The following is a 21577-nucleotide window of genomic DNA, read 5'->3' as shown; positions in this document are numbered from 1 at the left end:
CTGTCTTTATCATCTATACTTCATTTATATGTGGGCACTACTAGATTGGATATGCGAATGGGTATTAAAATTTGGAAGAACGGACTAATAAACCGCTGAACAGAGCTGCTCGGGATTATGAAGAACTGGACTAAACTCTCATGTTGAAACATATACCGTATTTAAAATCCATTTATACTTTATTGGGTATGGGGTGTTAAGATAAGTGTTGTTTAAGGTTTGTTGTGTAAACTGAAAATGACATAAGTCTGGAATAAAAATGAACTGATTAAAAAAATACTATTATAAATCAACAGCACAACCAAATCTTTGTAATAAATCTTATAAGAGAGATCTGCTTCTTTCTCCACTTATGAGCCTCTTCTTATGCTCCTCCTTGCTCCTGAACACACCATTCACTCTGAAATACAGCTGAAATCCATATTTTCCAAGATCTTCCACTGTCATTCCGTTTCTTAATGATTTCTTACCTTTGGTAAGTAGTTGAAGAGTGGACCAACCCACATCAAAACAACAAGCACCACACTGCTAGTGAAGATCCCGGAAAGCTAAAATATATTACCAAAATGATTATTGGAAGTTTTTGTTGTGCAAAAAAATACATATATATGCATTCAAGTGCTCAATTTAGTTAAATATGTTAATAATTCAACTTAAGTTGTACTACATATATATATATATATATATATATATATATATATATATATATATATATATATATATATACTGTATATAAAAAAATATTCAAAAAGTGTCATTGATCAGATTACAGGCAATTAAAGAGTTAAATTGTGTTTGTCATTCCAAAAACACAAATAATGCTAAGCACATGATCATATAGCAGGTTTAGCCCCTAGAAAATACATATGTTTAGTGCAGTAACCGTTGCCTTTGCTGCACAGAGGAGAGAGATCCCTAATTCTGAAAGCGGACCTATGCACTGAGCAGTCAGCTATGCCAAGGATGCACCAAGCACCCTGTTTCTTTTAGAATAAGTGTCTGTTTCTGGACAGTAAGGCAATAATTATCACAATTCTTTTCATAGGAGACTCTAAGTCACCTCTATCATTATGTACTTAGTTTAATTTATGTTTTGGGGTTACAGACTGCCTTTAGCACAGGAAGAGCCATTTAATGAGTCAAGTTAGATGCCCTGTTTTCTGCATCATGATATCCTGCTTTATAGTGGTTAGCGTATCATGTTGAAAATTCTACATCTGTACAAATACGAAATGGATATGTAAAAATACATTATAATCTATATATTACCTGGGTATGACCTCCAGCACTTTCAAGAATATTTGTTGTAGCCAAAGTGGCAGAGCTGGGGAAACACTGGAACAGGGAAGAGACCATGTTGGATATTCCATGTGCTAACAGCTCCTGAAAAAACAAAAATATCTTGCTCAAATTACAGCATTTGTTCCCTTTTCTTTAAATATCAGGAGACCTAATGCATAGAACTTGTCATATAAGGACACCTTTCATTATTAAGTAAATTGCACATGATCAAAAATAATGGGCAAGATGATAAACAGTCGCATTGAGTTTTCAATCTTCAATAGTAAGAGTTGTGTTCTCTAGACAGAAGAAATTGGGTCCCAATACGCCACCAGATACCTATATGTCCATATATCAGGACATATTGAGGATAGGACTAAAATGTACAAGAGATTATAGAAATATTGACACAATTTATAGAAAATGAAATCTAGACTCTTATACTGTCCAAGACAATTAAAAAAACAATTGGGTTACCTAATCACATTTCATGGCATGGTGGAACCCAGTGGTCCCCAACCTTTCTTACCTCGAAAGCCACATTTAGCTCTGACGGATGGTCATGAGTCACATTCATGATTCCCTCCTACTTACACCATAATGACACCAAGAGCCCCACAGTCTCAATATGGAAAGGAAACCAAAGCCAACTGTGATGCTAAGGCACTTCTTAAGAACATGCCACGAGTCAGGATAGTCGAGAAGTCCATGGTCAATAGCCAAGAGAGTATGCATTAACAGATAGAAGAAACCAATTCGCAGTCAGGTAATGGTCCAAGGTCAAAATACCAGTAAGATAGCAAATCAGGGCAAAGGGGTCAAGCAGACGGATGGTTAGAATGAGGTCCAGTCCAAGGTTTGGCAGCGATATGTAAACAAGCAAAATACAAGGCACAGAGTAATCCAACCACACTTAGCTCAAGCTGCGGATGACAGCTATCTGGGACTGCCAGCTCAGTTAGATTAGCTCAACAATCAAGGAAACTGGGAGCACGTGATGAGAGCTCAGCATCTCCCAATCTCAGACTGGACGGCTGAGCTGTCCATAAAAACACAGCCACCTGCACTGGACTGGACAACTGAGCTGTCAATCAATGCACAGATAGATCAGCACTGAGGGTTGGAATTGTTACACAACCCCCCTCCTTTTAGGCATCATTCTTACATCAACGGGTTCACACTTTAACTCCTTTCCGTATTCTTGCATCAAGCACACCCACCACACTATTGCATCCAGCTTCAATCACCCCTGTAACTCACAATATTATCCTATCTCCAGTTTACTGTATTCACCCTCTGCTCCCCACCAGTATATAATACAAACAGACCTGCTTTTCTGTGCAGGACTACTTACAAAAGTCATCATCTGAAGAACTTTCCTTCATAGTTGTGTGCTAAGCCTGGTGCTAACACAACAAGCTGGCTGGCTTGCGTGAGCCACACATGTGGCTCCTGAGTCACAGGTTGGGGACCCCTTGTATAACCTATGGATATTGCTAAATAAAGAATGCAACATTTGTTAAATGCTGCTAATATTCTAACTACAACAAGTGTTAGGATTTGACATAAGAGGTGTCCCAATAATGCAGCCCATGTTTGTATGTCATATGGATGTCATACCATACACTCGGCACACACCTCTGTTACCTTTACAAAAGCCCTCATGCCATAAGACTTGGCATAACAATGTGATAGATGTTTCACTAAAGAACTGCGACCTCCTACAACTTTCCCTGGTGGAGTTGTGGATGGCGTCAGCTACTCAGGGTTTCAGTTTCTTGGACAATCCTGTAATGTGATCAAGTTACCTACAATGGTATGAAATGCTTGGAATACATGGTATACCAGTCAATATTAATTTATCATTCCACTACTAGTCGTGATAAAACCTGAATGCAGAGCAAACTTCGTAGACAAGAATAATTTAAATGGTAGCAGTCATTCAATCAAACTTTACTTAATTTAATAGAGCGGGCAAGTATAAGAAACATTGTAATGTGTATTATCAATGAAATCTGTGTCTTTCTCCACTTTACAGCCACTTCTATCCTCTCCGGCTTATCACTGAAATCACTGTTCATTTCAAAAAGCAGCTCAAATTTACCTTGGTTAAGGCAACAACCAGCACAATGAGGTATCAGGTTACACCTCCTATTATACTCAGAGAGAGTAGCAGGAAGAGGGTTGAGCAGCAGAATGAGAGAACAAGCAAAGACAGACAAGACAGGCTGATTGGGCTATAGATAGTGGGGATTATGCCATAGCTGGGTTCACAGCTACAGTGCTTAGTACTGATGTACAATGTCTTCCATGATGCTGCGCTTACTTTTAAACATGTCCTACACAGATGAAGAAGAGGAGGAATCTCTCCTCGTTACTGTCTACTGTGTATAGATACATCATAGCAGCTAGTCCCTACCTACTAGGTCAAAGACAACTGAAAATTAGAGATGATGGTGAAAAATGCAAAATACACAAACATGACAGCTTATTCTGAAAAGTTATCTGAAATTACAGGTATGCATCAGTTATAAAAAAATAATTTGATTAACAAAGTAGTATAAAACATAGTCTTACCTGATTGGGATCAATGCTGTATCTGTGTTTTTCAGCATAGATCATAGCAAGTGATACAGACACTGCATAACCCACAAACGTGATGGCGATAGTGTCTCCAATCACTTTTGGAATGACATCAAGCGCAGGAAGCTTTGGGACTGGAAATCTGTTAAAGAAGCAGACATGTTGAAATATCTGTCCTATCGTTTTCATATTTTAAATCCTTGAACAGTTTGCAATTTTAAAAAAAGTTGTCTTGAAACAGGAAATTGGTTAAAAGAAAATATAATGACACTACTCAGGTAAATGACCTGTACTCCAAAGCCATTGCTTCTGCAGACAGTCACTGGCTTCAGCAGTGATGCTTGTATGTTTGAGATCACTAAGGCCAATGATTGGCTACAGATGACACTTGAATTATGGATATGTCATCTTTGTGGAAGGTTCATAAAGACCAGTAGACTATTTACCAGGTGAAAAATTGTCATTTTTTTATTGCATGGCATTTCTTTCTTAAAAGCTAGAATTTTTTTTATTCTGACAAATTGCAATAACATTGAAAAGACTGACCCTTGTAAAATTCACAGAAATTTTGAAATATTTTTATTTCTGACCTGAGTGGCCTTGTTCGGTTCTCTGCCAACTAATCGGTGCCCCGCAAACATGTGACAAGGGCGCCAATAGGCGGAGCTAGTGAAGCACTTCCTGACAATCATGTTAAATGCCTCTGTCAGAGATTCTGTTAGAATCTGCTTCGTTTAGTGTCTGGTTATGCCTTTTGGCCTTACTAATGCGCCTGCGTTTTTTCTAAATTTCATTAATGACATTCTGAGGTTGTTGATCAGCAGGAGTGTTATTGTTTATTTGGATGATATTTTGATCTATTCACGTGATCTGGAGTCACATTGAAAGAGAGTCCGCGAAGTTCTACAGATTTTGAGCGACAACTCACTCTTTGCTAAATTGAAGAAGTGCGGGTTTGCGGTACAGAAAATGAGTTTTTTGGGGTGCGTTGTCTCCAGTGATGGGTTTGAGATGGACCCGGTGAAGGTTCAGGCAGTGCTGGAGTGGCCTAGGCCTGAATGTTTGAAGTCGGTTCAGATATTTTTAGGGTTTGCTAATTATTACAGAAAATTCATAAAGAATTTTTCTGTGATCGCTAAACCTATAACTGATCTCACCAAGAAGGGTTCTAATACTGTCCAATGGTCCTCTGAGGCTGTTAAGGCTTTTGAGCATCTCAAGGAGAGGTTTAGCTCTGCTCCTGTTTTGATTCAGACAGATGAGACCAAGCCATTTCTGGTAGAGGTTGATGCCTCTTCAGTAGGGGTGGGGGCAGTTCTGTCCCAGGAGGGTGAGGATGGGGTGCATTCCTGTGCTTTCTTTTCTAAAAAAAATTTTGGAGACTGAGCTCAACTAAGACTCTAGCTAAGGCATTTGTGAAAGAGATTGTCAGGCTCCATGTGGTTCCCACAGACATTGTTTCCGATAGAGGACCACAGTTTGTGGCTCACTTTTGGCGTGCTTTTTGTGTCAGATTAAAGGTTCATTTGTCATTTTTGTCAGGTTATCATCCGGAGTCCAATGGACAGACTGAAAGGAAGAACCGGGATGTCGAGCAGTTTTTGAGATGTTTTAGATGTAAACAGACAATCAGGAGATGTGATCGAAATATCTACCACTAGCTGAGTTTGCTCTTAATAATCATACGTCTTCCTCGGCTGGGTGTTCTCCTTTTTTTTGCTGTACAGGGAGGCATCCATCTTTCGGTCCATTTTCAAAGATTGGGACAGCGGTGCCTGAGGAGGAGAGTTTTTCTGGAAATTTGGACAGAGTTTGGACCAATGTACTCCATAATCTGAAAGAAGCAAATAGGAGGTCAAAGAAATATTTTGACAAGAAAAGAAGGGAGGCGTTATTTGCAGTTGGGGACATGGTCTGGTTGTCCTCTAGGAATCTGTGCTTGATGATCCCTTCTAAAAAACTGGGGCCTAAGTTTGTAGGACCCTTCAAAGTGGTTCAGGTTGTCAACTCGGCAGCGGTGAGAATAGACATCCCCTCGTCCTGGAGAATTAATTCAGTTTTTCATGCATCTTTACAGTAGAAAGTTGACACACCAGATAAGGAGGCGATGACGACTGTTCCTCCAGTTGATGAGGATGGCGAGTTTGAGATTTCATGCATTTTAGATTCCAGGTGGCACAGAGGAAGGTTGCAGTATCTCGTGTCCTGGAAGGGAAGGGTTTCGGTCCCGAGGATAATTCCTGGGTGAAAGCTGAGGACGTCTCAACCTCAAAGCTGATTAAGGCTTTACACAGGAGATTTCCAAATAAGGCTCAGCCAAGAGGATCCGGAGGATCCTCGTAAAAGGGGAGGTACTGTTAGAATCTGTTTTGTTTTTGACCATCCGCCATCTTGTTGTGGTTTTCTGGCTGCTGGTCTTTTTCCCCTGGTGCTGGGTTGTCTTAGGTCAGGTGATGGTATCACCCTTTATTACCCATGCACCTGCCTACCAGTCCTTGCTGGACAACAGTGTTAATCCGTTAGAGTTCTGGCTAGGTGCTTTGATAGCTTTCTGTGTTTGATATTGTGCAGTTCTGGGACCTCTGGTTCTGCTATCCTTAGTTTCCATTTTCAGTTGGTTTCTTCAGCCTCCTCTGTGTTTTCTATTAGGAGGTGACCTGTTTTTTATACCCAGTCCTTAGATATTTTAGGGACCTCCTTCCCCCTATCTATAGGTCTTTGCTTGAGAATCATCGGTGGGTCTATTCGCAAGGAATGGGTCGCCCACTCCATCGTAGGGTATCAGCCTAGTTTTAGTGCAGGTTCAGTTTTCCCCCTTCTACCCTAGTTCTGTGTTGCAGTTCCGTAACAGATTCACAGCAGCACTTAACATGTTAACAGCTGCGGGTGGCTGTTAGGGGTATATGTCAGCTGATGAAATTATCTGACATGTGCTGGAAAGATGCAGTCTCATTGCCAGAGCCCGTATTAGAGGGGGAGACACAATATATGACATATAAATACATCATATGTCGTGAAGGGGTTAATCAGATTACTCAGTAAATGAACTCTACATGTGCAAACCATGGTTCCTATATAATAAAAAATAAATATAATACTTTCCTATCAAGTTTGTGAGGGCAACTTTGCAGAACTACAATTTCTTGAGCATTTGGTAAGTTTGAATGTAATAATGAATAAAACATTTCAAAGAGGAAATGCAAAAACCTGGAAATTTAGGAAAGCTGATATCATCAAATTAAGGGAAGAGCTAAATATTGTAGACTGGTATCATGTCCTGATAACTTGGGAAACTGAACATAAAAATGGCATGTTTTAATATATACTGCTAGAATCTTGTAGAAAGCTCATACCTTCTGGTAATAAAATGTCCCAGAATAAAAAGAAACCGTTATACGTAAAAAAGACAGAACAAAGTATAATAAAACAAAAACGAAGGGCATTCAAAACCTTGATTTGATGGTGGTTGGTGTGGATCCACTGCTCCACTGGCCGGGCTTTCTCTGAAGGGGAGTTACTAAGTGATTGTCTGGTCTTTACTAGAGCCTCTGATGGTCAGTAGTGCAGAGATGAGAAAAAACGGATAAACAAGCGAGTTGGTAACAGGAGACTCAGAACAATAAAGCACCTTGACAGGGAACTAGTGACAAAGTCCATCTAGGACCTAAGCTTAGACAAGGTGTGGAGGGAGGAGCTGCCTAATATATCCACTGCTGGAACGCAATAGGCCAGGGAAGAAAAACTCTGCAGTACACAGTGATTTTAAATTCCTGCAGAGTCTGGATGTGCCTCCCAAAAGCTGGGTGGAGACTTTCCAGCAAAAGGAAGATGTAGCAGTGCTGGAAGTATTGTTGAGGCTGCTCAGCAAGTTGGTTTGACACTGGGAGGTGCAGGGCGATACACACAGTGAATAGGATGGCGCTTACAAACCATGCGAGTAACTGGCATGACACTTGAAGGCCGTAAAATCAGAAATAGCATTTCAGCAGTCTAAAGATCTCAATAAGAAATGTAAAAAAGAAATGAAGCTAGCTATATCCTTAGACTCTCTTGTAACAGGGGTGGTGCCACAGTATTGGAGGATGGCTGATGTGGTACTGATATTTAAGAAAGTTAATGAGGTGGATCCAGGCAACTACCATCAGGTCAGCCTGACATCTGTAATGTGTAATGTTTTTGAAGGCATTATAAGAGACTAGATGGAGGCCCAATGCTATCGCATCGGGAGGGCGGTAATGTCATGATGGGGGCAGGCTTTGCAACACTGAGAATCTCTCCCCCCAATATGCTCACCCACCTATCCACTCTCTCTTTCCCCATGTGCTGACTTTTCCCGTCTGTGCTCTCTTCTTTGACCTGTCTAACCCATGTGCTATCCCCCTTGTCTGCCGTCTTTCTCCATCCTGTGCTGTGTTCTCCCCTCCTGTGCTGTCCTGTTTGAGCTGTCTCCCCCCTGTGCCCTGTTTCTCTCACCCCTGTGCTCTTTCTCTTTCCCCCATGTGCTGTCTTCTCCTCTCATGTCAGGAGATCGCAGAGGATACATTTTGCGAGGTAAAAAATTGTTTAAAAAAAGTCAGTGAAATATTTTACCTGACAAAATGTATCCTCTGTGATCCCCTGCTGTAATGTGAGTATTATCTTTTACTTCCTCCCCTGCCCAGGAGATGTGGTATGCTCCGTACACGGTCAGACACAGACAATTTTTAAAATTAACTTTCGTTCGTGGGAAAACCCCATTAATGTGACCGGCTTCCTCTGCCTGTAGACACATCACGCTTCTGCCACCGGGATCAGCCGAATGATTCACAGCGCCTGCGCAGAATTTGCGCAGGCGCAGTAAATCAGGCCGCTGCCATCTTTGTGCATACAGATAGCAGCGGTCACATTAAAACTGCGCATGCGCTCCACCTGTACAAAGATGGCAGCAGTCAGTGAATCATTCGGCTGATCTAGGCGGCGGTGTGTTCGCAACAGTGTTCTGCTGGTGGTACCGTGCAATAGGCTACATACGGCATATACACTGTGTGTGTGTGTGCGGTGCATACGGTGTATACAGTGTGTGTGTGGTGTGTATGGCATATACAGTGTGTGTTTGTGTGTGTGTGGTGTGTACGGCGCATACAGTGTTTGTGTGTGTGTGTGTGTGTGCGTACCACACAAGAGGCTGGTACCACCAGCAGTTTCCATATTGAGACACCCATCACTTGGGTGTCCCAATATGGCAGTTGGTGAACTTCCGCCGCTTGGAATTCTGGGATCTGGACACATCTGGATGGAACAGGATGTGAAGACGTTACAAGGTAATGACCTACAGAAATATATTGTACATAATATAATAACTGACAACCAGCACAGATTCATGAAGAATAAGAGCTGTTTAACTAACATGTTGGGTTTCTATGAGGAGGTAAGTGCAAATCTGGATATAGGTAATGCGGCTGATGTGATTTATCTGGACTTTGCAAAGGCATTTGTACCACATAACAGCCTTATACTGAAGCTACAGAGGCAAGGACTGGGGAAACTATATGTGGGTAAGGAATTTGCTAAATGACAGGAAACAAAGAGTCGTCATAAATGATACGTTGTCTAAATGGCATATAGTTGGCAGTGGCGACCTTTTGAAGGGGATTGAGAGTAAAGTGTCAGTCTTTGTTGGCGACACCAAACTATGTAGGATATTAAAATCTGACCTTGACATTACAATATTGCAAAATAACCTGGATAAGATGTCTGAGTGGGTAAACACTTGCACCTAGGCTGGAGTAATCCTATTGCTTCATATACATTAAATGGGAGTATACTCGGGACTACAGAACAGGAGAAGGACTTGGGTATTCTGGTTACAAGTAGCTGAGCAGCAGCACTCAATGTCAAGCAGCAGCTGCAAAAGCAAACAAGATTTTAGGGTGTATAAAAAGAGAGATAAAATCACGCAATTCCAATGTATTATTACCCCTCTATAAATCACTTGTGAGGCTACATCTAGAATATGGGATCCAGTTTGGGGCGCCACATTTTAAAAAAGACATTCCAAAGTTACAGTCAGTTCAAAGGCGGGCAACTAGATTATTACAAGTGATGGAAGGCCTTTCATTGGCTTGTTTAGCTAAGAAAAAAGACGCCTCAGAGGGGATTTCATTTATAAATTAATGTGTGGTTAATACAAAGGACTGGCACATAACATACCTTCCAACGACCTTACAAAGGACTATGTGTGACAGAATGATGATTCCGGCAGCTAAATAGGAAAGGATTCTTTACAGTTAGAGCAGTCAGACTGTGGAATGCCCTACCACAAAAGGGAGTAATGGGAGACACTAAAACAGCTTTTAAAAAAGGTCTGGAGGCTTTTCTCAGCAGAAATTGCATTGTGGGATGTAAATAATTTATTGACAAAGAATTCGTAAATAGGAGAGAAACGTTGAACTTGATTGACCTTAGTCTTTTTTCAACCCCTGTAACTATGTAACTATGTATAATTGTCGGTCCAACAGAGTTGGTTCAATTTATTGTAATTATATAAACAAGTCATTACCCTGCTGGTATACTTCCAACTATTTGCACATTATATCGGTCGTCCAGAGAGGAAGCAAAAGTTATTCCAGTAGCTACAAGAACCTGCAATAGAACAAAAAACTTTTTATTAAGAAGCTAAACAAGTGTTATACCATAATGATAGTTTAACGACTTGGGGAAAACTATTTTTTCTTAGAACACGTTGCATAGATGCTTTACTTATTTACAAATAAAAGTCTTATCACACAAACTTGCTTTATTATGGCGGGGAGATCGGCACTTTTATATAAGATATTAACAGATGATAGTTCAGTTAGTTACAAGTGCAGTTTCTAACAGATATAATTTTTACTAGATATGTTATAAACTCCTTACAATCACTGCCCTGATGGAAGTGGATTCTTTATTATGATGGGCCCTAAAGCTCCAGCAGAAGACAATCCCACTTGGAGTTTACTTTGGAGCCAATCACTTCCCACTTTGATTGGACAAATACCAATTTGAAATTTTGGTTGTGCAACAATAGCAACAAGGTTTACAATGAGGACATGCATTGCCTATTATTTATTATCTTGCAATAGCCAAAGGAACCAAAGTCCAAAAGTGGTTACCTACCACTGTTGGGTTGTAGCACACGGGTACTAGATTACAATCTAATCAAGGACAACATTTGCATGGAGTTTGTATGTTCATCCATGTTTGTGCAGGTTTATTCCATGTATTCCGCTTTCCTCCCACACTCCAAAGACATGCCGATAATGTCTGTAATGCGCTATGGAATATGTCAGCTCTAAATAAGCAGACATCGTTCATAAAGCAGGACTGTATTCAATTTAATGGCAGCTCTCCTCAAGTACTGTTCTATGGCTATGAAGTTGTGGACCTGATTAGAATTTCCCTATAAATGGCAAATGTAATTTAAATGATGTAATTATACAAAGGAATCACCCATGTACCTGTGACGCTGAGTCATCTCTCACGGACAAGCCGTGAGATGGGATAGTCAAGCGGTCTGAGGTTAGAAGCCAGGAGAGTACGTCATGGGAAGAGACAAAGGCGCAGGTACCATTCTGAGGTCAAAATATCAGGAGATAGCAGATCAGAGCAGAATGGGTTAAATAGATGGATGTCAGAACAAGGTCCAAGGTCAGGCAATGAAAGATCAACAAACAGAAGAAAAGGCACAGAGAGAACAAATGTCACAGCAGCTGAATGTAAGCCTGCATCATCATGCCCCTGTACCCTGTACCAGAATGGACAGCTAAACTGTCAGTAACTGCATCCCAGGCACACTGAGAGGTGGAACTTGCATTACTTTCATAAAATGCTTACCAGAATTATCTCCCCTGGAATCGGTGTCCGGAGTTTTGTGCGGAAACGAACATTAAGCTCTTTGATAGGTATAAGCACTGCTAAGCACAGCATTGAAATAATCAACTCTGCAACATTTGTCATATGGGAAGCTCTAAATACTGATGCCAGTGTCTAAAAAGCAAGTAAAGACGAGTTTATTGATAACTTCTTTAAAAAGTTGATGAAATAATTTTTAGATGCTGTCTTTGCATTTTATTATTATTATTATTATTATTATTTATTATTATAGCGCCATTTATTCCATGGCGCTTTACACGTGAGGAGGGGTATACATAATAAAAACAAGTACAATAATCATTTTAGTTCTTACCTTAAAACAAATCTGTCAGCAGGTTTTTCTATGTAATCTGAGAGCACCATATTGTAGGAGTAGAGTGTCCCTTACTAGGCTGCATGTTGCTGTTTCAGTAAAATCAGTGTTTTATGACAAGGAGATTTACACTGCAGAACTAGGTGTCTCATAACTCCTAGTCAACTGCTGTATATAGGCCTGCCCCCAGTACCTTCGCTTTATGATCACTGCAAGATCTGCAGCAGGTAAAACAGTGATTGTATCCAAATGACTGTATGCACTCCAACAAGTGACACATCACTGGAATCAAGGTCTCAGCCACTACTTCATAGTAACATAGTTATTAAGGTTGAAGGAAGACTTTAAGTCCATCTAGTTCAACCCATAGCCTAACCTAACATGCCCTAACATGATGATCCAGAGGAAGGCAAAAAAAAAACATGTGGTAAGAGTAAGCTCCACATTGAGGAAAAAAATTCTTTCCCAACTCCACATACGGCAATCAGACTAGTTCCCTGGATCAACGCCCAATCAAGGAATCTAATGTATATACCCTGTAACATTATACTTTTCAAGAAAGGCATCCAGTCCCCTCTTAAATTTAAGTAACGAATCACTCATTACAACATCATACGGCAGAGAGTTCCATAGTCTCACTGCTCTTACAGTAAAGAATCCGCGTCTGTTATTATGCTTAAACCTTCTTTCCTCCAGACGTAGAGGATGCCCCCTTGTCCCTGTCACCAGTCTATGATTAAAAAGATCATCAGAAAGGTCTTTGTACTGTCCCTTCATATATTTATACATTAACATAAGATCACCCCTTAGTCTTCGTTTTTCCAAACTAAATAGCCCCAAGTGTAATAACCTATCTTGGTATTGCAGACCCCCTAGTCCTCTAATAACCTTGGTCGCTCTTCTCTGCACCCGCTCTAGTTCAGCTATGTCTTTCTTATACACCGGAGACCAGAACTGTGCACAGTATTCTAAGTGTGGTCGAACTAGTGACTTGTATAGAGGTAAAATTATGTTCTCCTCATGAGCATCTATGCCTCTTTTAATGCATCCCATTATTTTATTTGCCTTTGTAGCAGCTGCCTGACACTGGCCACTGAATATGAGTTTGTCATCCACCCATACACCCAGGTCTTTTTCATTGACGGTTTTGCCCAGAGTTTTAGAATTAAGCACATAGTTACTGTATACGGTACATCTTATTACTTCTTCCCAAGTGCGTGACCTTACATTTATCCCCATTAAAGCTCATTTGCCATTTATCAGCCCAAGCTTCTAGTTTACATAAATCATCCTGTAATATAAAATTGTCCTCGTCTGTATTGATTACCCTGCAGAGTTTAGTGTCATCTGCAAATATTGAAATTCTGCTCTGCCCACTACAAGGTCATTAACCCCTTTCTGCCAGCTGACGGAATAGTACGTCAGCTGGCAGAACCCCCGCTTTGAGGTGGGCTCCGGCAGTGAGCCCACCTCAAAGCCACGACATGTCAGCTGTTTTGTACAGCTGACATGTGCGCGCAATGAGCGCGAGCGGAATCGCGATCCACCCGCGCCCATTAACTAGTTAAATGCCGCTGTCTAACTCTGACAGCGGCATTTAACTAGTGCTCCCGGCCGCGCTGCCGGGTGTGCTCGCACCGCTGACCCCCGTCACATGATCGCCAAACAAAAAACAAGTGTGAGATTGCACTTTTTTTGCAATTTCATTGCACTTGGAATTTTTTTCCCGTTTTCTGTTACACGGCATGGTAAAACCAATGGTATCGTTCAAAAGTACATCTCGTCCCACAAAAAATAAGCCCTCACATGGCCATATTGACAGAAAAATAAAAAAGTTATGGCTCTGGGAAGGAGGGGAGCGAAAAACGAAAATGGAAAAAGCTCCGGGGGTGAAGGGGTTAATAAATATGTTAAAAAGAAGAGGGCCCAGTACTGACTCCTGTGGTACCCCACTGCTAACCGCGACCCAGTCCGAGTGTGCTCCATTAATAACCACCCTTTGTTTCTTATCTCTGAGCCAGCTCTCAACCCACTTACACATATTTTCCCCTATCCCCATTATTCTCATTTTATGTATCAACCTTTTGTGTGGCACCGTATCAAAAGCTTTTGAAAAGTCCATATACACTACATCTACTGGGTTCCCTTGCTCCAGTCCGGAACTTACCTCTTCATGTTCCTCTCAGATTACATAGTAAAAACTTTGTGACAGATTCCCTTTATGCAAAGTGTCAACATTCCTTTTTTTAATAAGATTTATGCTCATAGTTCTGAAATATTTAATTAATACTGGCAGCCAAACCCAATACATATATCAAGGTATGCAAAACTGAACTAAGCCATAATTATGCTTATGATTAGATGTACTCTTCATCCACTGAAGGCACACAATGGTTTCCAGTATAAATCTGACATGTTTAAATTTAACGGGTATTTTCAGAACGGGTGCGATCTGAAAAAACAATGGCTGACACTCGGACGAATGGTATGCTATGGGGCAGTGCACCTGTCCAATATTTTCCTCGGACAAGGTCTATCCTAGGAAAAAATCACAGCATGCTCATACAAGATATTGAGTTTGTGGAAAAAAATCGAACCGCACTCAGATGACATCCGAGTGCAGTCTAATTTTCATGTTGTGATGTGGTATGACTTTTGTTATGCCGGTGTCTCTGCACTCTACCTCCCCCTGGCAGAAACACCGAGTCACTCACCGCCATGGCTCCGCACACCGTCTCCTGCTGCTACTGCCCGGGGCACTGTGCTTAGGTCACGTGCGCAGTCTCCCCCTCTTAAAGGACCAGCACATGCTGTCGAAAAGTTTCCCCAGCCAATAGCTGGAAGATACTTATTATTTAAGGTACCTCCACCTGATGGGAGGTGCCTGAACAATGTGTTAGTTTAGCCTTTCATGTTTGATAGTACTCAGGTCCCCAGTGCTCGTATCGCAGTATACCTGCCCTATATTTCACATCTGCTGTGTCTTCCTGTGTTAAAGCCTTATCTTGAAGAGCACCTGTCTATCCGAATACCAGCCGTGGCAGCCAGCATCTTCTTGTGTATCAGCCGTGCACCTGCCTGTGTATCAGTTGTGCCCGCCCGCCTGTCTATTAGCCATGCCTGCCAGCCTGCCTATCTGTCGTGCTCACCTGCCACCTATATATCAGCTGTGCCACCCAGTACTTGCCAAGTCTACCATTCCTGGCTGTTCCTACCTCTTGTGCCTTGGGGGTCAGCTGCCATCTAGCTCAGTGCATGAGCTATCAAGCCACCCGCACTTAACTAATAGGTGCTCTTTATTTCTTCCCATCAGACTATATGCATGACTTAGGCTATGTTCACATTAGCGTTTCTAAGCGCAGCGTATCATCTGCATGTGCAAACGCTAGCCAAAACATATGCAAAGAGTGCTTACGCCTGCGCATCATCTTGCGCATTATGCAAACAAAAACGCTGGGTGTGCATGAGTTTAAATGCATTTTGTATGCGCATGGTGGAGGCGGTGACATCATTTTCTGAACATGCGCAGTCTAAAGTACACATGCGAATCGAATGCATGCATAAGCATGTCCTTGCGTACCAATGCGTTCCCATACATAGTAATGCATTTTTTTAACTCAATCATCCACAATCGTCCGATTGCGCAATATTTGACGCCTCAAAACATGCAACATGTTGCGTTCGCCGCACATCATGAAACGACGCATCCGCATGCCAACGCATGCAAAAGCATGTCCCGGCATACACCATGTTAAAGATATGTACGCATGATGCATGCGGATGTATGTGGATCATATGCTGCGCACAGAAACGCTAATGTGAACCCGGCCTTATTCTTAATGGCTGCAGCCTTTGTTGTGCAGTATCATTCATTCAGTAGATCAAACTGTAATCCCACAAGGTCAGCGTCTCGCCCTCTGTTCCAGTCTCTCAATGTTATTTTGTTGATTGTAGTTTTTATTTGTATTTTGTATGCAATCCCTTTTCACTTGTACAGCACCATAGAATCAATTGTGATCTACAAATTAATAACAAGAATAATAGGAATAAGACAACTAGTCTACTTGGCTCACCTTGAAAATGGCAAAAGATCCAGTTGGACGTGGAAGAGGGAGTCCCATCATGTTCTGGATCTGAGAAACAGTGACATGAAAAGCAGCAGCATTGGTGAAAGCTTTTACTATCGGCTCAGACAGGTATGTGGAAAGAAATCCCAGCTGTAGAACAAACATAATGACCTGGAGAGAAAAAGGCAGAATTACATCAGACATGACATTTTTTTTCTATGCCAATGTTACTTTGCACTTATGTTTAATTTGTAATTAAAAGGGTAAAATTGTAAAATAGAAGTAAATTTAAATAAGTTGAAGCACCATATCTATGTGAATTAGCTCAGATTTATGGTAAAACTAGATGGTGGCCCGATTCTAACGCATCGGGTATTCTAGAATATATATGTAGTTTATTTATGAAGATTTCAGAATAATGCAATGAATACACAGGATTCGGCTAGGTGCAGCCAATTAGCCCAGCGTGGTTCAATCCCCGCGCCAATTCGCGGCTGGACTGCATCTGTCGCTGATTGGTCGCGGCCGGCTGGGCACGACCAATCAGTGAAGCCAGGGCAGCTCCAGGTTTTTGAGGGCCCCGGGCGAAAGAGTCTCACAGTCCACGTAGCATATAATACAGCCCACTTAGTATATAGCACAGTCAAGTAGTATATAGCACAGCCCACACAGTATATAACACAGCCCACATAGTATATAACACAGCCATGTAGTATATAGCACAGCCACGTAGTATATTGCACAGCCATGTAGTATATAGCACAGCCCACTAAGTATATAGCACAGTGACGTATATAACACAGCCCACGCAGTATATAACACAGCCCAACCAGTATATAACACAGCCCACGTAGTATATAACACAGCCCACGTAGTATATAGCAATGTGGGCACCATATCCCCGTTAAAAAAAGAATTAAAATAAAAAATGGTTATTTACTCACCTTCCGGCGGCCCCCGGATCCAGCCCACGCCTTTAGCGATGCTCCTCGCGACGCTCCGCTCCCAGTAATGTCTTGCGGCAATAACCCGTGATGATGTAGCGGTCTCGCGAGACCGCTATGTCATCTGGGGTTATTGCCGCAATGCATTCTTGGGACTGGAGCGTCGCGAGGAGCGGGAAAGGCTGCCGCGGACGCCGGAAGGTGAGAATATAATAATTTTTTTAAATTATTTTTAACATTATATGTTTTTACTATTGATGCTGCATAGGCAGCATCAATAGTAAAAAGTTGGTCACACTTACAGGGTTAATGGCAGCGTTAACGGACTGCTAAAACGCTATGTGGACGCAGACTTGGGGGAGTATGAAGGGGGCACTGACTGGAGGGGAGTAGGGAAGGGCCAATTCGCAGCCGGACTGTGCCTGTTGCTGATTGGTCGCGCCCAGCCGACCGCGACCAATCAGCGACGCAGGATTTCCATTACAGACAGACAGACAAACAGACGGAAGTGGACCTTAGACAATTATATATATAGATTGTAAATCTATTGCTATGTGTCACATTCAATACTTAATTTACCATTATAAGTCCCATTAGAAAAGCAATGGCTGCAGCCATGCCTATTCTCTGAGCATATATTTCCGATTGTTCCGCACTAGTGAGATTTCTGTCCAATGGGTGTTCAAAAAGATGTTCATCGATGATTGATCCAGTCATTAGACTTAGCACAGCAAAGGTACCTAGGGTTGAGAAATGTAAAGCAAATATGAAAATGTGGTTTTATATGAGCATAAACCAAATTGAAAGGAAATAAACATTGAAGAGTCTGCCGGGCTCGAAATATTGATTCAGGAGTTGAAATCTAATTCAGGAATTTTTTTTTGTTGCACTAGAAATGTTGTCAAGCAACAATTTTAGATGCAAGTACAATAATATTGCAAACAGCACATGAGACCTATTCATACATTTATAGGGAACCTGTCAGAAATGTCTATCCCCCGAACCATTTATGTGACTATGTAGGGCAATAGAAACAAATAGCAATTTGATTACAAAACAATGCTCCAGCAGCGAGAAATCACATTCTGAATGTCTGTCTACCGGAGTTTGGATTGGGGCGCTCCCACATGCTCAGTCACTCCCTGCATTCACTGCTTAACTCCACCCTCCTCTGGTTGATTGACAAGTCATTGGCTATGTGCCAGAGCAAAAAATCTGTCAATCAACCAGAGGAGGGAGGAACTATGTGCTTTGGGGTAATAAGAGTCTACAGAACTATGCAATATGAATTATTGTTTTTTGTTTTTTTTTTTGGGGGGGGACCAGGTTCCATTTAAATCTTTAATCTTAATATTAATGTCTGAGACTGTAACTGACTATTTAGGCCACTTATTTATTCCCATAACTGTAATAAAAAGTATATTGTTGTTATATTATGTACAGTATATTATATTATGTATTAAAATGGAACCTCTCTGTCGTGGTTTTGAAAAGATATTCCCAACTGGGCAATTTATCACCCATCCACGGGCTAGGTAAATTCTTGTTGATCATTGGTACACCCACCGATCCCAAGCTCGGGGCTCTAAAATCCCTTGTTAATGAAGCTGTCATTGCTTAGTGTGTCTCCACTGGGACTACTGGCGGTACTTCAGATGCGTATTCTTGGGATCGGTGGGAATCCCCACTGTCAGATCAGCTGTGATTAAGGAATGATCACTTCTGTGGATAGTGGTGCTGGTGCTAACCTAATGGTAACAAAGATTACATGGAATCATCCTTCACTACGTGCCTTCTATTTTCAGCGATATTTCCCTTCACTTCTATGGATGGTGCATATATTAATATTACAGGGCAGTCTATCCATTGGGGCTTTGAGATGAGATAGCAGCTTTCTTTGTAATGGTCTCACCAGTGGAAACGTGATGTCCAGTTCCAAGTAACATGTACAGTACAACAGGAAAGAAAGATGTATAGAGTCCATACACTGGAGCCACTGACGTCAGCAATGCAAAGGCCATTCCTAGAAGAGATGCATTCAAAAAATACCATTATAGTAAAAAAAAGGTTTGTCCCAACTTTTAATATTGGATGTTATCTGGTGCCAAGGGCTGACATATAATTGGCGCGACCTGTGAAGCTGCTTAAGAGCTGGAGAGCTAAGGGGCGCACTGCCAAGTAATGTGGCATCATGCCCTATAATGAGCTACTGGACTGAAAAGGACCCATATATTGTTCTTGCATCCCGCAACCTGCTCACACCACGACATCAGGCGGTGGAGTATTATAAAAGAGATGTACATAAGAAAATAAGAAAGCGGAGTAGCCATAAACTACCAATAGCATAAAAGCAAGAATATTTAATTGATATACAGTATACAGAACCTTATGAAATGAAAGCCCAAAAGACTCAGAATGAAGCAAGAAGTTGTTTCACAGTTTATAAGACTTCTCCGTAGTAAGGAGAGGAGAGGAGACTCAGTGGAGCTCTGTCAGCACAGCCCCAATGCATGTTTCGTGTGCAGCTTTATCAAGGGGAAGTGTCCACTTGATACAGGTTCTGTATATATACTGCTTATTATGCTGGATTAACTTGGTGGATCTCTGTACGTCAATCCTCCTTATTTTTTATATATTGTTATATTACTTGTTACTTTTTTAATGATTTTTTTGCTAATATATATTCTTGTTTTAATGGTATTAGTGGTTTATGGCTACTTCACTTTCCTTCTTATGTGCAAAGCTGTATGATAGACAAGTAATATTTTTGAAAAACATTGTTTACTTTTCCAAATACTGAAAAAAGGAAGAACATTCTTCTCTCTGCAATGAAAAATATCTGGTAACTTTTTTTTAAAAAAAGGAGGTAGCAGTATCCAGCTCCAGTTTAAATTAGAATCCTTAAAAATTAAATCCATGATGATGATACGGCAAGCCATGGTTTAGACAGACATGCTAAGCTTAATTTTTTATCATTTATAATAAAGAATTTAAATCTGAACTGGAGATGGATACTACCAATTTAAAAAAAAATGTTCCACTTCTGGTCAGGACAAATTTCTGCGCTCCTTCAGAAAAAGGCCGCAGCATTTCAAACTAAAACATGCATTTAAAGTGACATCTATATAAGTGTATCATCAGAAATATACCAGAAATAGTCCAGAAATCGGCCAGACAGTAAGACTAATCCCTGTCTTCTAATTTCACTTGCCTCTCTTCTCTTTCCCTGCTCTCTAATCATGCTCACATTTGCCCTCACTGTGCTCCACTAATCCTCAATCTCCTTCTCTAACCCCAAACCCCTGCACCCTCGAACCAAATAAATATCTCCCCCCTCTCTCCCACCCCTCATCTCGCTTCATCCGCAGACCTGCTCTTTAACTTTAGACCTCACCTACTAAAATATAATATAAGCCGATTGCTCTCCTTCACCCACCTGCTTTCCCTTTCTCTTCTCATCCTCACTGCTGGTGACATATCCCCCAATCCTGGCTCCCCCACCCCCTACATCTCACTAATCCTCACCCTATCTTTCTCACACTAAGAGAAACTACCGCAACCCCTCACACTTAAAATATATGCCACTGACCCCCACCACCCTGCTTCCTCTCTCTGAGGCACTTTGGAATGCCCGCACTGTCTGCAACAAGCTCCAAGTGATCCACGATCTCTTTACTTCCCGCAACCTTTCTTTCCTGGCCCTCACTGAGACCTGGCTGACCCACCCTGACACGGCCTCCCCTGCTGCACTGAGTTACGGTGGCCTCCACTTTACCCACACTCCTCGCTCTGGCAACAGACATGGCGGAGGAGTGGGTTTCCTTCTTTCTAAAAACTGCTCCTTTAACCCTATCCAACCCCCATCTTCCCTTATCTTAATTGTTCTTTCGAGGTTCACTTTGTCTGTACAGTATCTACTCTCCCTCTAATCTCCAAATGGCTGTCATATACCGTCCACCGGGCTCAGCCACTGCCTTCATTGAACAATTCTACATCTAGCTTCTTCACTTTCTCTCTGCTGACATCCCCACCATCATAATGGGTGACTTTAATGTCCCTACTGACACGCACCATCCAGCAGCCTCCAAGCTCCTGGCCCTTACTTCATCCTTTGGACTTACACAGTGGTCTTCCACAGCCATCCACGCAGACGGACATACACTAGACCTCATCTTCACCCACCTCTGTTCCTTATCTAATCTCACAACCTCTCCCTTCCCCCTATCTGACCACCATCTACTCAGCTTCTCATCCTTGTCCTCCTCACCTGTCCCCTATGTCCAGCCACTACCACATCCTTGCAGAAACCTTGCACACCTAGACATTCACAGACTCTCAGACTCTCTTCTACCCCTGTCCTCCATATCTTCACTCCACGACACAGACAGCGCCACCGCTTTCTATAACTCCAACCTCACATCATCCATAGACTCAGTCGCCCCTCTCATGCATGGCAAAGTGCAACAAATCAATAGGGAACCCTAGCATAACAACCTCAC

At 41.7% G+C, this 21577-nt stretch overlaps 1 protein-coding gene across 4 annotated transcripts in view; it reads right to left on the bottom strand.

Annotated features, from left to right (window-relative positions):
• The window catches only part of LOC143818466 (solute carrier family 26 member 10-like), a 100261-nt gene that overhangs the window by 57084 nt on the left and 21600 nt on the right, over positions 1–21577 (bottom strand). For all 4 annotated transcript variants that reach the window (XM_077299759.1, XM_077299762.1, XM_077299761.1 and 1 more), the window contains exons 2-9: positions 18991–19101; positions 17658–17818; positions 16141–16305; positions 11716–11868; positions 10403–10485; positions 3859–4006; positions 1270–1383; positions 471–548 (exon numbers count right to left, since the gene is read on the bottom strand). In XM_077299759.1, coding sequence (XP_077155874.1) covers positions 471–548; positions 1270–1383; positions 3859–4006; positions 10403–10485; positions 11716–11868; positions 16141–16305; positions 17658–17818; positions 18991–19101 — 1013 coding nt within the window. The remainder of the gene's footprint in view (positions 1–470; positions 549–1269; positions 1384–3858; positions 4007–10402; positions 10486–11715; positions 11869–16140; positions 16306–17657; positions 17819–18990; positions 19102–21577) is intronic.

The sequence above is a fragment of the Ranitomeya variabilis genome, chromosome 3 (genome assembly GCF_051348905.1).
Source record: "Ranitomeya variabilis isolate aRanVar5 chromosome 3, aRanVar5.hap1, whole genome shotgun sequence".
Lineage (NCBI taxonomy): Eukaryota > Metazoa > Chordata > Amphibia > Anura > Dendrobatidae > Ranitomeya > Ranitomeya variabilis.
This window is presented reverse-complemented; position numbering and strand designations above follow the sequence as displayed.